The sequence below is a fragment of the Chiloscyllium punctatum genome, chromosome 22 (genome assembly GCF_047496795.1).
Source record: "Chiloscyllium punctatum isolate Juve2018m chromosome 22, sChiPun1.3, whole genome shotgun sequence".
In the NCBI taxonomy this organism is placed as follows: Eukaryota; Metazoa; Chordata; class Chondrichthyes; order Orectolobiformes; family Hemiscylliidae; genus Chiloscyllium; species Chiloscyllium punctatum.
Window position 1 is genome coordinate 87157513 of NC_092760.1, and position 15990 is coordinate 87173502.

A 15990-nucleotide genomic window follows, 5' to 3' on the forward strand; every position below is an offset into this window, starting at 1 on the left:
GAAAAATGTAGGAGAGTAGATTAATCAGATAGCTCTACCAAAGCACCAGCACAGGCAATGAGGGGCTGAGTAGTTTTCTTCTGCGCGCTACACTGTATATTTAGAATCATGGAATCTATTGTGGAAAGAGGCCCATCAGCCCATTGAATCTGCACTGACCTCTTGTCAGTTGCACCCAGTTCAAGCCCTGTATCCGATTCCTGACACATTTGGGCACTGTGAGGCAGCAGTACAGGTGGACAATCCTTTATCTGAAACACCCAGGACCAGGTGGTTTTCGGAATTCTGAACTTTTCGAATTTCGGAATAAGTGACAGTATGACGGTGGAATTTTAAAAAGTCGTACTGAAAAGCAGACTCACTGTGAGTACTACGGGCCCTGAGATAGAATTGAGGCCCGGGGCCACGCCCACCCATGTCGCATCTGAGTGACACGCATCAAGTGGGTGTGGAGTTGGGTTAAGTGTTTGCAAGCCAAACAACCTTGTTAATGAGAAAAATATTTTCACGAGGAAACCTTCGGATTTCGGAGCTTTTCGGATTTCCGATAAAGGGTTGTACAACATGCTCTGTGAGCTCACTTGCAACTTTGTCACTCATGACTTACTTGTTTATGGCCACCTTTCTTTGGTGAAACCAACTATTTTGTTGCCTTCTACATCCCAATTCTACGGACAATAACGTACTGTTTGCGCTTTCTGAGAGGATTCAACAAGAAGCAGATACAGAAAGAGAGGACAGGGCTCTTAAATTTTTCAAGGTAAAAACAATGATTGCAGATGCTGAAAATCAAATACTGGACTATCGCTGCTCGTTGGATGCTGCCTGAACTGCTGTGCTCTTCCAGCACCACTAATCCAGTCTTAAATTTTTCAGTTGTTCTCTCCCAGATTCACTTGTTCTCATACATATATTGGCAGAAAAAGATTAAAAGTAGCAGGATGTTGAATAAATAAGCATTCATTTTATTGAATCAGGAATAATTTAAGACTGGTACAATACTAAATTTGTTCCCCAAATGAGGCATAGTCTTGCACAGGCCATATTGAATTCAATGGGCAACCAGACTTGATTCAAATGGGATGACACAGCATACAGTACACAAAATACTCATTTCCTAGTGTTTTAAAAATGGCTAGAAAATTCATCAAAATGCATCACTGTAATCAATTATTTACAATTTATGTTACAATGAAAAAATGTACATCATATTAAACACATTCAAAACAACTGTTCCACTTAAGTCACTAAATTCTACAAATAGTTTTCAATTGAACAACCATGTGAAAAATTATCACAAATAACAAACATGGGTTTGGTACAATAATCATTACCATGATCAGCATTTCATCATTAAACAGAATTCCCCAAAATTTACAGAAAACACCACCTCGAAGTCAAGCCAAAGCCATATACAAGTCTCCTTCAGCCTGTACAATTGTTGGCAGTTTTGAAAAAAAGACAACTATTTTTTGGCTTCCGTTAAGAATCAGCATGAACTTTGCATAGCATCTTAAACTTAGAGAACACTATCAAATAACTGGACACCATGATGTGAAGGGAAGTAAAAAAAGACTTCTGGAAGCATTTTTTTAAAAAATTAAAATTTGAAGAAAAAGGTTGAGTTCAGGAGCAGCATGATCGAATGCAGCCTTGCGCTCCAACAACCCACTCTGAACTGAACCATTTCCATCACAGTTTCAACATTACAATTGAGAGATTGTGACCAAGGTACCGTAACAATAGGATTATGGCAGCATAAAGAAACCCATTGAGGTATAGGGGAACACATTGATCAGCCAAAGTGTATGAACAACAGATTTTGTGTTAATACATCACATAAAAAGCAGGGTACAACAGCACGGCACAACAAGCACTCCAATTATTACCTATTACTCAGTCACTGGATGATTTCAATATTTATACACCATTATCTTTGTAATGTCCATCAAGAGTTATTTTTTGCAGCGATAGTATCGTCTTTCATACACCAAGTCCAAATTTGCAGTTCAGAGTTCTACCATAGAATGATTCACTGTCATGGTACAAACACTATAAAGTTGCAGACTGGTTATGAACCAAGAAATCATTGACTTTCCTCCTTATTTGTCTTGCTTCTAACAAATGACTTGCTTGTTATTTGAACCAACACTGATTTTATAAAAACAAAAGCTTGGCTCTTTTAATATCTTGAGATGAAATTCCAGCCCTGTCTTCAGAAACAATACAAAATCATCGGCAAAAGAAAATGCAACAGGAAAATCAGTATCAAGAGAGAACGAGAGTAAGGCATCATTTATTTCCAGCACCAGACGTTGTAAAAAAGGCTTGCATGGATTTGGCTGAAGGGTTGCGTTTCTTCGCTGAGGTACAGCTCAATCCAGCTTTTCTTCTTGTGTTTTTGCAAAGAAAAAGTGCAATTCCAGTGGAGGTGTTATGAGTCCTGGTGAGGAGACAAGCCTTAGTAACAATCAAAATGTTTGCGCGTGTGTTTTCAACAAGGAAAGTGAGAGCAGGAGAAAACAGGGATCTTCAATATCGATTTCTGGCTCAACCATGTGTTCCAAAGTCACAGCCTTGGGAAGCACCATGCTTCCTTTTGACGGTCGGCTATCGGTGAAGAAACCTGAAAATCTTCTGCGGAGACTGTGGATGAAATCGAGACCAAACACTCATGGCTTGGCTTGTTTACTTTTGACCCAGCCGACTGCAAAATAGCAACAAGTGGGTGGGTAACATAGCACCAAAAACCACATGCAGTTGAGAGGATTTGCGTTCACCCATAACAACACTCTCCCCAACCCACCCCCACTCCTCGCTCTCCTTTATTGAAGGGAGTTGATTGGGATGTCCAGTGTCTGCTGACTGTTTGGTTGAGAGCAGCATTAGATTCAGTCTTACCAGGACAGTACATGGCACAATGACGTTAGCTCCATACCTTGTAAAATCAGGTTTTGCTACTTCTGTATGCAGTGCTCAACATTTCTTCATTGGCTTAGCACTGATGCCTCCAGCAGTTAGGTGAAGAAATAGTGCAGTTTGCGTTCATAAAACAAAACAGGGAGGGGGAAAAAGCCCAAAATGTAGTCTCCCTTGGGTTACCTGCACCCACTAGGGTTTCAATATTTAACATTGAATTAAAGTGTCTCGTACTTGAAGACCCATTTCTCCTGTTATAACTGAAGTTTCTGTCCAACAAGGTGAGCAATAAGATTAGTGATTGATCTGACCGTCTATCTTTCTGAGTCGAGTGTTTCCGTCCTCATGTTGCATGGCAATATTCAGAGAAATGTTGGACAGAAATGGCAGGGTTATTTTGACAGAACAAATTGATCAAAGGGTCGATTCGAGAGATGAATCGAGAATATCGTCATGATGGCTGTTGCTATTGGAGTCACTGTCATAACTATGGGGACTGGAGCAATTTGCAGCTTCTTGCAGCCTCATTAACATATTCATCTGGAAAAGTAAAGAGAAATTGAACAGGTTCAGTACATTAGGTTTGGATTGAGGATGCATGTTGTCACAGTTTGTGAACAAGCAGTGGGGTGCCCTTCTGGAATGGCAAGAGTCAAAACTGTGGGGAATTCATTCGGCTACAAACCATTTCAGTTACAGATATTTCCCATTCTTTGTGTCCTATAAATAGAAGTCCTTATGCAACAGGCCTAATGCAGTTGTAAATTAATAAGAGCTATGAGTTTTGAAATTATTCCCTGCTACAAGATTCTTCTGTTCAGCCTTTTTTATTTTTATTTCACTGTGAAGTGGGCTTTCTTAGGTAGTGCCATGCTGCATGTGTTGGTTGGCATAACGTTTTGGTTAAAACAAGTCAGCTGAAATATAAGTATCAAGATTTAGTTAGGTCTAAATTTTGCAATTACATAAACTCCATTGAGCAATACCTACTGTTCACCTGGAATAAAGCTACCACACAGTGACCTCTCGAGCACCAACCTCCACTTCCCTGGGGCCAGTTTAAATTTGGCACCTTCCTAGAATGGATTGGTCTGCTCTGATGAAAAGGCAGGCAGCAGGGAGACCAATTCATCAACCAATTTGACTGAAGGATCGTCACAGACAGCAACACAGGAAGTAAAGGGCAGAAAGAACATACGCAAATAAGAAAGCAAAATAAAACATTTGGGATTAAGGGAGAAACTTAGGTAACTTAAAAAATATTTTGTCGTTAAAGGTCTTTAAATTATTTTGTTGAAGGAACGAACTTATTAAAAAGTTTCAAAATCAGAGAGGCTGTTCATTAGTAATTGTTAGTTAGAATGTTGTTAAAAGCTCTGTTACTCCTACTGAACAAAGCTTAAGCTTTCCATTTCTACGCACAGTGAAAATGATGGGTGATTAGGTTCGGTTCAGCGATTTCAGTGCAAGTTTTGTAAATGGAGACTGCAGCATCACATCCTTAGAGGAACAGACTATCAGGGAAAGGATGCTTGGATTTCTGTGTTGCTCATGAGTTGAATCCAGAAGTTGTCAGTTTTGCTCAGTATCACACCAGCGAGTGCCAACATGAGCACTTATCCACCTGATACCTCATCTCACTCCCTTGGCCAAAGTGTGTGACTTTGGAAGGTGCAGTTTGTTAACGCCCATCTAATCCTCTCTCCTTTTCCACTGTTTGTGTATATGGTGGAACACAACCCATCATTTCACAATATACAAGTCCTGGTGAGCTGTAGTTCCTGGGGTTGTTACAGATATAATACTTAATACTGAAGTGTAAGGGCAGCCTTGCTCAGTTAATGAAAGAGAGCCATGCATGGCAAAGCAAGAGGTAAACGATGGGAGGCAAAAAAACATGGAGAACCAAACAAGAAAGCTAATGGAACATTGGCCTTTATATCTTGAAGACCGGATTATAAGGGTGCAGAGGTTATGCTGTAGCTATACAAAACCCTGGTTAGACCCCACTTGGAATACTGTGAACAGATCTGGGAACAACACCACAGGACGGAGATACTGGCCTTGGAGGGAGTACATGTAGGTTTTGATGAATGACATCCAGACTTCAGGGGTTAAATTATGAGGAGAGATTATACAAATTAGACCTGATTTCTCTTGAATTTAGAAGGTTAGGGGTGATTTTATTGAAGTCTTTAAGATATTAACAGGAAAAGACAGGATAGATAAAAATAAACTATTTCCACTGGTTGGGGATTCTAGAATTAAGGGCCGTAGTTTCAGAATTAGGGCTAGACTGTTCAGAAGAGATGCTAGGAAGCACTTCTATACAGAAAGAGTGGTAGATATTTGTAACTCTCTTCCAATAATAGCAGTGGATGCTGGATCAGTTGTTAACTTTAAATCTGGGATAGATTTTTGATAAATGAAGGTATTAAGGGATATGGGCCAAAGCAGGTATAGGGAGTCAGCCATGATCTCATTGAATGGCAGAGCATACTCAAGGGGCCGAATGGCCTACTCCTGTTCCTATGTAGCATCATAGTAGTACCAAAGGCAATACAATGCTCCCATCTGAAGACCCATTTACAGACATCAATCAGTGGAGGAAAGCTCAGAGCCAGTATAGGAGAAAATGCTTACGGATGTTTTAACCAAGCATTTTATTATTTCCTTAATGAATTAAATTTTCCTTCAACTTTGTTTATCAAAAAGGGAAGACAATTCACTGCTAAAAGCAAACATATCTTAATATTTTCCTCCCCTCGTGCCTTTTTTCTCAACAAAATGGTAAGAAAACAAAGTAACCTCATTGCAATAACATCCAGAATATGATTAGATTCCCTGCAGTGTGGAAACAGGCCATTTGACCCAACAAATCCACACCAACCCTCCAGAAAGTAACCCATCCAGACTCATTTCCCTACATTTACCCCTTACTAATGCACCTAACCTACACGTCCCTGAACATTATGGGCAATTTAGCACAGCCAATTCATCTGACCTGCACATCTTTGGATTGTGGGAAGAAACCCACACAGACACAGAAAGAATATGCAAACTCAACACAGATAGTCACCCAAGGTGAGAATTGAACCCAGGTCCCTCGTGCTGTGAGGTAGCAGTACTAACCACTGAGCCACCATGCTGTAGCATTAGCATGGATAAAGTTAAGAAACTGGGATTAGGATAAAAACAAGAAAGTAGAGGGTTATCGGATTACTTTTGATGGGCTGAATGGCCAACTTCTGATTCTGCATTTTAGGTTTTGACATTTCTTGCCCCAGCTACGGAAACTGAGATTTAGAAAGTTTCCAACTCACAAGGGGGTCTCCCTCAGCGTCGCTCTGTTGAGGCTGTTTACTCGAACCACCTTCTCGTGTCAGTATAAATCCATCAAAGCCTACATCCTCAGGCCTCAGTTGCAGGAGTGGGGGCCACTCATGGTGCTGGGGGGTTGCTGCCCATGGATACGTATCCATCACCCACTTGGCTGGATCCTCCCAAGGAACCCGTCTTCCGTACAGCTACAGGAGAAGAAAGGTTGATTACATTGCAAGGAAATTATGGGAAGAGACGGAGACAAAAAAAGAATCCTTCTATCCACATCTTATCCAATTAGACATTGCCAACACCAAAACTACAAACTTAACTAAAAAAAAATTAAATGAAATGACTCCTTAGATGAGTCATTAAATAAAATTAATTCATTCCGAGTAGTAAATAGTTAACAGCTAAAATTAGCAGATAGATAAAATCAGCTGTAAACTATTTGATTTCCAGGGGATGGTTCCAGTCGATGTCCAGCCTGTAAAGAGTTAATGTCCAAAAGGATTTACAACAGACAAATGGTTAATAAACGTGCCGGAAGCGTGTAACCCTCACGTGAGCTGTAATCAATCCAATCTACTGGCCCATGCTCTGATTTGCCCTCTCTTTCAACCAAACACCTGCTGGGTAAGTTGCCTGCCTTTAACTGATTCGTTTAATGAAAGGCTATTTTTCATCCACAAGAGACATATTTAATGATTCATGCAAGGTTCTCCTCGAGATTTTGATTGATGAGAATTCAGCCGTAGCCTTTACGTACCTGTAGCCCTTCCCTGACTGCCTCCAGCAGATAAGGGATGATGGAGTAATTCCACAAGTCTGTAAACCATACCCGTGAACCATCAACATCCATTGGACAGGACAGGAATAGTCGAGGACCTTAACAATCAGAAATCAAATTCAACGGCTTATTAGGACTTTCTTTAACAAAATCCATAAACTCTAATCATCACATGCCTCTAAGTTCTAATATTGCCAAATAAAAGAGGAGCATTGAGAATGCTAGAGATCAGAAATAGAAATTGCTGGAGAAACTCAGCAGATCTGGCAGCATCCATGAAGACAGAAACAGAGTTAATGTTTTGACAGAATTGAAGAAGACTCATACAGACTTGAAACGTTAACTCTGTCCCTCCGGACCTGCTGAGTTTCTCCAGCACCTTTTGTTTTTATTTCTACAGCCGCCAATCTTCCACATTAAGAAGTGAACTGATGCCCAAGGTAAAAAGACTGATTTTCCTGCCCAACACCATCCCACTTTTATTCATCTTGAGACATAAGCATGACTTGCCCATTCCAAATTGCCCTTGATAAAGTGGTCATAGCTTTCTCCCTAAATCGGTGTCGTGCATATGGGGAGAGTGCTCCCAAGTGCTGCTTTGTGGGGCACTCATGAACGTTGACCCAGCAACAAGAAGGAAATGGGTCAGGTATGTTCAGGTCGGGATGGTGTATGACCTGGAGGGACACTTGTATTGAACTCCCTGGTCCTTCTAGGTGGTAGAAGTTGAGGGTTTTGGAGCTGCAGGACTATACACACTGGTATGCTAATGATGGGAGGATTAGGCTGACAGATGGGAATGTTCTGGACTGGTTACACGTATCTTGAGATTTTTTTTTCTTTTTTCATATATTCATTCAGAGGATGTGAGTCCATCACTATTTAGCCAGAAGGGCAGTTAAGAATCAACCACATTGCTATGGGTCTGGGGGCAGATGCAGATGGTCGATGAGTAAAGATGGCAGTTTCCTTCCCTGAAGGACAGTAGTGAACCAGATGAGTTTTTACAACAATTGACAACTTTCAATGGTTTACATGGTCATCCTTCAATTGATAATGCTTATTTTTATTGAGTCATATTCTGCCACCTGCTGTGTTGGTATTCAAACCCAGATCAAATATCATCTAGGTCTCTGGATGACCAGCCCAGTGACAATACCATAAGGCCATCGCCTTCTGATCCTTTATGTACTCTAGTCTTGTCCTGCTTTTACAATCACCCATGCTTCATACGCTGTGCCATTAGGATAGCCCACATGCATCCCATCCCATACATCCTCTCTGAATGACAGGATTGACCATTGACAATGGGCCCAGAAAAGATGGACTAGCTGAAGCTCTCCCGGACCCTGTCCTTTGGGTATATTTTGGCTCACAAACGATATTGGCAGCTAGAAATCGAAACCGACAAGGTGCCTAGCTTTAAATCTTGAGCCCAACCCAGAAAGCACTCCATCCCTTCCATATAACTTTGACCCCTTTGACGTTTAGTGCCTATATGCGCATTTAAACAACCAGGAAATGTAGACAATTAGTTAAAAAAAAGGCAGGTGTCCAAGGACATGCCTCATATATGGAATTTCACACTGGAGCTTCATCCCCCGAAACTGCAAGTCAGGTTCACCCTCGCCCAGCAATGTTTGGGGAATGGTTACTGGGGATGAAGACTACATGATCTGGATGCCTGCCTCCTCTACCTGTTTAAATTTCAGGCTAAAGGGTCAGGAAATTCCGTTTGTATCACCACTTACTGTGTTTTTACAAAATTGCAAAATACTGAAATCACCCTAAATAAGCCAAAAAAAATGCACCAACTGGAACATTGTTGTCAATTTAGGTTGACAAGTGGCAAAGAACATTTTATGCCACACAAATGCCAGGCAATGACCATCTCCAGTAAAACTCAATCTAAACACCACCCCTTGACATTCAATGGTGTTATCATCACTGAATCCCCAATATTACCATCCTTGGGGTTATCATTGACCAGAAACTCAATTGGATTTGTCACACAAACACAGTGGCTACAAGAGCACATCAGAGGCTAGGAATACTGTTGCAACTAACTCAACTCCTGACTCCCAAAGCCTGTCCATTGTGTATGAGGCACAAGTCAGGAGGGTGATGGAATATCCCCTCTTGCCTGAATGAGCATAGGTCCAAGAACACTCAAGAAGCTTGACACCAACTAGGTCAAAGCAGCCCACTTGATTGGCAGCACATTCAACAAGCATTTACTCCCGCCACCACTGATGCTCAGTAGCAGCAATATGTATTATCTACAACATGCACTGCAGACATTCACCAAAGATCCTTTGATCGTACCTTCCAGACCCATGATCACTTCCATCTAGAAGGACAAGGGTAGCAGATACTTGAGAACAGCACTCCCTGCAAGTACCCCTCCAAGCCACTCACCATCCTGACTTGGAAATATATCGCCATTCCTTGACTGCCGCTGGGCCAATGTCTCACTCATGGCATTGGGAGTCAACCTACAGTAAGTGGATTGCAGCAATTGAAGAAGTCAACTTAAGGGCAACTTGGGACAGGCAATAAAAGTGCTGGCCAGCCAGTGATGTCCATGTTTCACAAGTGAATAAAAGAAAATTCTTGTTTAACAATTAGGATGAAAGAGAAGCAGGTTTGTGGGTGTCAGAAAGTAGCATCGCATACAATGTGCCTATCAGACCAACAGATCCACGTCAGATGCCATATCACTTGTCCTTCACTCCTCCCTCGAACATCTTGACACCAGGAACAACTACGTAAGAATTCTACTCATTGACCACAGTTCAGCCTTCAACACTATTATCCCCTCGAGACTGATTACTAAACTTAGTGATCTTGGACTAAGCCCCACTCTCTCCAACTGAATCGTCAGTTTCCAGACCCACAGGCCACAATCAGTGAAGACTAGGGACAATATTTCATCCTCACTAATCCTCAATACTGCAACCCCCCAGAGCTGTGTACTCAGCCCCCTACTGTACTCGTTGTATACCCATGACTGCGTCGCCAAATACCAGACTAATGCCATTTACAAGTTCACTGATGACACCACCATAGTCGGTCGAATCTCAGATGGTGATGAAACAGACTACACACGGGAGGTGGAAGACCTGGAAAAATGGTGCACTGAGAACAACCTAGCTCTCAGTGCCAGGAAAACCAAGGAATTCATTATTGACTTTTGGCAGGATGTTACTCATGCCCTCTTACACATTAAAAACACAGAGGTGGAATGAGTGGAGAGTGTCAAGCTCCTAGGAGTGGTCATTCATAACAAGCTTTCTTGGACTGTTCATGTGGACGCACTGGTTACAAAGTCAAGATTAGAGTGGTGCTGGAAAAGCACAGCAGGTCAGGCAGCATCTGAGGAGCAGGAAAATTCATGTTTCGGGCAAATGACCTTCATCAGGCTCCTGCTCAAAATGTCGATTTTCCTGCTCCTCGGATGCTGCCTAACTTGCCGTGCTTTTCCAGCACCACTCTAATCTTGACTCTGATCTCCAGCATCTGCAGTCCTCACTTTTGCACTGGTTACAAAGGCCCAACAATGTCTCTTCTTCCTCAGGCAGCTGAGAAAATTTGGCATGACGGCGAATACTCTTGCCAACTTTTATAGGTGCCCATCAAAATCATTCTGTCTGGACGTCTGATATGGCAACTGTACCATTCAAGATCAGAGACAGTTATAGAGAGTGGTGAAATTGGCTTGGACAATCACCAAAGGCCAACATCCCATCTATAGAATCTACAGAATCCATCTACCAGGCCCGCTGTCAAGGAAAGGCCACCAGCAGTCTCAAAGATCCATCCCACCCTGGCAATGTTTTTCTACAACCTCTAGCATTGGGGAGAAGGTACAGAAGCCTGAACACACGCGCCAGCCGGTTTCAAAACAGTTTCTACCCTACTGTTGTTAGAATACTGAATGGACTCACAAACTCTTAACATTCGTCTGTATCTTGTTTTTATTTTGCCACTGTTGACCTATTATTTACTATCTCTGCTACTTTGTGATCTGCCTGTATTGCTTGCAAGACAATGCTTTTCACCGTGTCTCGGTACACGTGACAATAGATTCAATTCAATTCTATTCTATTCTTGGGCTTCAGTGCATGAAAAAGCTTATGGTATTCTTTCATAAATTCCTTTCGAATTTCATGAAGTCTTGAAGTACATCTGATCAGTTTCTATGGTTACAAGCAACATCCTCTCAGCAGTATGTCCACTGCAGCTATTCCACATACCTTGTGTAATTCACACAATAACAGAAGCGGTTTTTAAAAAATTCAGCCATAGGATATAAGCAGCACTGACTGGGCCAGCATTTATTGCCCATCCCTAATTGCCCAGGGGTCAGTTAAGAGTCAACCATACTGCTATGGGTCTGGGGTCACATATAGGCTAATGGCAGCTTTCCTTCCCTGAAAGGGTTGAGTGAACCAGATGGTTTTCTACGATAGTCATCAGACAATTATAATTAGGCCAGCTTTTCATTCCAGAGTTTTCAACTAATTAAATTGAAATTTTGTCATCTCCCATGGGGCGATTCAATCCCATGTTGCCAGAGGATTAGCCTGGAGTTCTGGATTACTATTCCAATGACATTACCACAGCATTCCTGAGGTTGAACAAGACCAGAAACAATATTAAAGAAAGCCATTCAGCCCACCGTGTCTGCACCGGCTCTCCAAGTGAGCATAAGTGCCATTCTCCTGCCTTTTCCACGTAGCCTTATACATTGCTTCTATTTAAACTTTTCTCCATTGCCCTCTTCAACACCTCAGTGAGGCTGTCTGCACAGTGCACTCGGGGGCTGAATGTCCTGCCTGATTTCTACCCTGTAACACAAATGCCAAGACCAATGTCCCTCAAACTACAATCATGCAAAAGTCACCCATGGATTCCACTAATTACTGGGATTTTAAAGGGATTTATACATTGGAAATTGTTATTATCTTGTCTTTAATCATCAGAAATCCTTTACATAAGACCTGATTTTCATTTGGAAAATACAAAGCTACAACATGATGCTGATTCTGTGCAAATCTTTTCTGAACAATGCCACGTTACTAATTCCTGGAATGCAGATAGTTACCAATGGTGACATCTGACGAGCTGTGAGCTTCCAGGAATCTGTTCAAGTGATGCCAGACTTTGGGAATCCAGTCAATGATCCGGACCAGTTCCGTGTTTCTCGTTCTGGTGCTGATCTCGGTTTCTATCAGTCTCCGGCGAAGATAGCGACCCAGGAAACCTTTGACTGGTTCAGTATGGTTAGCACACAGAACCCATCTGCAGTTCAAAAGAGAAAAAGATGAATTTCTTCTGAAGGTTTACAGACCTCTTTTGATGGGACGATTGCATTTAATTTGGCAGGGTTTTCAATTGGCAGAGGTTGGGATTAACCAGTTAATTCCAAGTCCCTGAGCAACGGGTAAGGTGAGAAGATCATCGGGATCTCTCTCCCCTTCATTTCAGATATTTACACCACACGCTGCACTCGAAAGGCTAAGAGCATCGTGGGAGACCCCACACACCCCTCACTCAAACTGCTCTCCCTCCTGCCATCTGGCAGAAGATACCGGAGCATTTGGTCTCTCACAGCCAGACTGAGCAATAGTGTCTTCCCCCAAGCCATCAGGCTCCTTAACCCACTGTATGATCAGACTATCTGGAATTCCCATCTGAAATTGTTTGTATGACTTCAACTTGCTGCTAGAACAATGTCTATTACTTATCATTCCTTTTTACACTGCAACTTGCGTGTTTTGCACTTCTTATGCACTTTATGCCGTGTACGATTGTGCAGTTTGGCTGTCCATGTAGCACCCTCGGTCCTGCAGGAACGCTGTCCCATTTTTACTGTATCAGTTGTAGATGGTAGAAATGACAAATAAAAAGCTACACTCCTGTACTCTATCTATTTCTTGGGGCAGTGCTTTCCCTGGAACCAGAATCTAGTGAGAGTTTGGACCAGGAGTCAAATGTACATTGACGAAAACCTGCTGTGATGCTCAGAAACCATATATAACACAAGATAGCATGATGTGACATGTCAAGGTAATTCTTTCCCAGACCATATACAATCAGCCCTATTGTTGAATCTACTTAATTGTGATTTCCTAAAACATCTGCATAAAGAGTCATAGACTCTCCAAGGAAAATGCCAGAATGTCTCTGTATCATTAGCATAATTAATGTCCCCACATAATTACCCAGCTAATGCACTGAACTGATTTGTCAATGCAGTGGAGAGGAATCATGTGTGTTGGGACACAAGTCATTGAAGTAGTGAGCTTATCCTTTCCAATGAAGCAGAAAAATGTGTTTTTTGCACATATGGAAAGGAAAGTGATGCCATTGCAGAACATTCGTTGCAGATGCTCAGGTTCAACTTTTGAACAATGTTGTTGAGAATTGTGTGAGAGTATTTCTATGGGCATGAGACAGCACATTCTTTCCTTGTACATTAGGACTTTAAATTTAATGGACACTTGTTTGAGGATGCTGACAAATTCTTCTAATTCTGTTTCTGTGTGAGTTCAAATAATTCGTGACAACATAAACACACAAGATGCTATGAATGTGTGACTGCATCATGTAACATAGGAGTTAACCAGACTGAAAAAAGAGCCCCTTAAAACCAAAAGATAGTACTCAAAAGGAGCTCTCGCAAAAACAAACTCTGCCCTGGCACAGGTAGTGCACTCAAAGGAAGAAAACAAAGTGGAATCTTAACAAAAGTGAAACAGAATCCATTAAGTAGCAGGTCCAGACAGTACCTGAAGTTATGATGAAGTTGGAGGTTAGGAGTGGAAGACGTAGCCTGGTTCATTGTGCCAATGATATAAGGACTGGAAAATAAATGGTCAAGTATTAGAAATGACATAAGAGATAGAGTTATAAGTTGTACAGTACATAAACAGAGTCTTTGGTTCAACTCGTCCATGCCGAACATTTATCCTAAACTAACCTAGTCCCATTACCTGCATTTGGCCCACATCCCTCTGAACCCTGCCTATTCATGTACCCATCCTTTTCAATGTTGTAACTATACTAGCCTCCACCATGTCTTCTAGCAGCTCATTGCATATACACACACACACCACTCTCTGCATGAAAACTATACCCTTTAGGTCACTTTTATATCTTTCCCCTCTCACCCTATACCTATGCCCTCTAGTTCTGGACTCCCCTACCCCAGGGAAAAGACTTTGCCTATTTACCCTATCCATGCCCCTCATACTTTTGTAAACCTCTATAAGGTCACCCCTCAGCCTCCGACGCTCCAGGGAAAACAGCTCCAGCCGATTCAGTCTCTCCCTACAGCTCAACCCCTCCAGTCTTGGCAACATCCTTGTAATATAAACTGAAAGAACTGTGGATGCTGAAGTCAGAAACCAAAGCAGAAGTTGCCAGAAAAGCTCAGCAGGTCTGGCAGCATCTGTAAAGAAGATTTGTCCCTTTGAAAACAAGAGATCGGAAAGGCAAGATTCGTGAATCGTGGATGACAGAAGACATTGTGCGACTAAACAAGAGGAAAAGGGAAGTGTACATAAGATCCAGGCAGCTAAGAACAGAACGGACCCTGGAGGAATATCTTAATCAAGGAATCAGGTGGGCTTAAAAGGGTTAATGAAATAACTTTAACGAGCAGAATTAAGGAGAATCCCAAGGCCTCTTATTCATATATAAGAAGCAAGAAACTAGAGAAAGGGTTAGTCCAGTAAAGGATAAGGAAGGAAGGTTGTGTGTTGAACCCGAGAAAATGGGTGATATTCTCAATGATGACTTTTAATCAGTGTTCACTGAGGAGAGGGACATGATGAATGTTGAGATTAGAGATAGAAGTTTGTTTACTTTGGATCACGTTGACATAAGAAGGGAGTATGTGTTGGGTAGGCTGAAGGATATTAAGGTGGACAAATCCCCAGGACTGGATGGGATCTATCCCAGGTTGCTGAGGGAGGCTAGAGAGGAAATAGCTGGGGCCCTGACAGATATCTCTGGTAGCATCCTTAAACACAGGTGAAATGCCGGAGGACTGGAGAGTTGCTAATGTTGTCCCCTGTTCAAGAAGGGTAGTCGGGATATTTCAGGTAACTACGGACCAGTAAGCCTGACATCAGTGGTGGGAAAGTTGCTGGGGAAGGTACTGAGGGATAGGATCTATTTATATTTAGGAAAGAATGGGCTTATCAGTCATAGGCAGCATGGTTTTGTGCGGGGGAGATTGTGCCTTACCAACTTAATACAATTCTTTGAGGAAGTGACCAAGTTGACAGATCAAGGAAGGGCTGTAGATGTCATATACACGGACTTTAGTAAGGCATTTGATAAGATTCCCCATGGTGAACTAATGAAGAAAGTGAAGTCACATTTTGTGCAGGATGTTCTAGCTAGGTGGATAAGGAACTGGTTGAGCAACAGGAGACAGAGAGTAGTAGTTGAAGAAAGTTTCTCGAAATGGAAAAAGGTGACCAGTGGTGTTCCACAGGGGTCAGTGCTGGGCTACAGTTTATGATGTACATGATCTGGAAGGGGGCTTGGTGATCTGATCAGTAAGTTCGCAGATGACATGAAGATTGGTGGAGTAGCAGAAAGCATAGGGGACTGTCAAAGAATACAGAAAAGAGATAGACTGGAGAGCTGGGTGGAGAAATGGCAGATGGAGTTCGATCCGGACAAATGTGAAGTGATGCATTTTGGGAGGTCTAATTCGAAAGCAAACTATACTGTAATGGAAGAACCTTTGGAAAAGTTGATGAGCTGAGAGATCTGGGAGTTCAGGTCCATTGTACCCTGAAGGTGACTGCACAGGTGGATAGAATGGTCAATAAGGCATATGCTATGCTTGCCTTCATCGGATGGGGTACTGAGTATAAGAGCTGGCAGGTCATTTTACAAGTGTACAAGACATTGGTTCGGCTGCATTTAGAATACTGTGT

General features: G+C 42.1%; 1 protein-coding gene across 16 annotated transcripts in view; it reads right to left on the bottom strand.

Moving 5' to 3' along the window:
• Window positions 1–944: 944 nt before the first annotated feature.
• The window catches only part of nav2a (neuron navigator 2a), a 1091104-nt gene continuing 1076058 nt past the window's right edge, over window positions 945–15990 (bottom strand). For all 16 annotated transcript variants that reach the window (XM_072592781.1, XM_072592785.1, XM_072592776.1 and 13 more), the window contains 5 exons: window positions 13825–13896; window positions 12138–12334; window positions 7010–7128; window positions 6243–6446; window positions 945–3459 (listed from right to left, as the gene is read on the bottom strand). In XM_072592781.1, the coding sequence (XP_072448882.1) occupies window positions 3334–3459; window positions 6243–6446; window positions 7010–7128; window positions 12138–12334; window positions 13825–13896 (718 nt within the window). In that variant the 3' untranslated portion in view covers window positions 945–3333. The remainder of the gene's footprint in view (window positions 3460–6242; window positions 6447–7009; window positions 7129–12137; window positions 12335–13824; window positions 13897–15990) is intronic.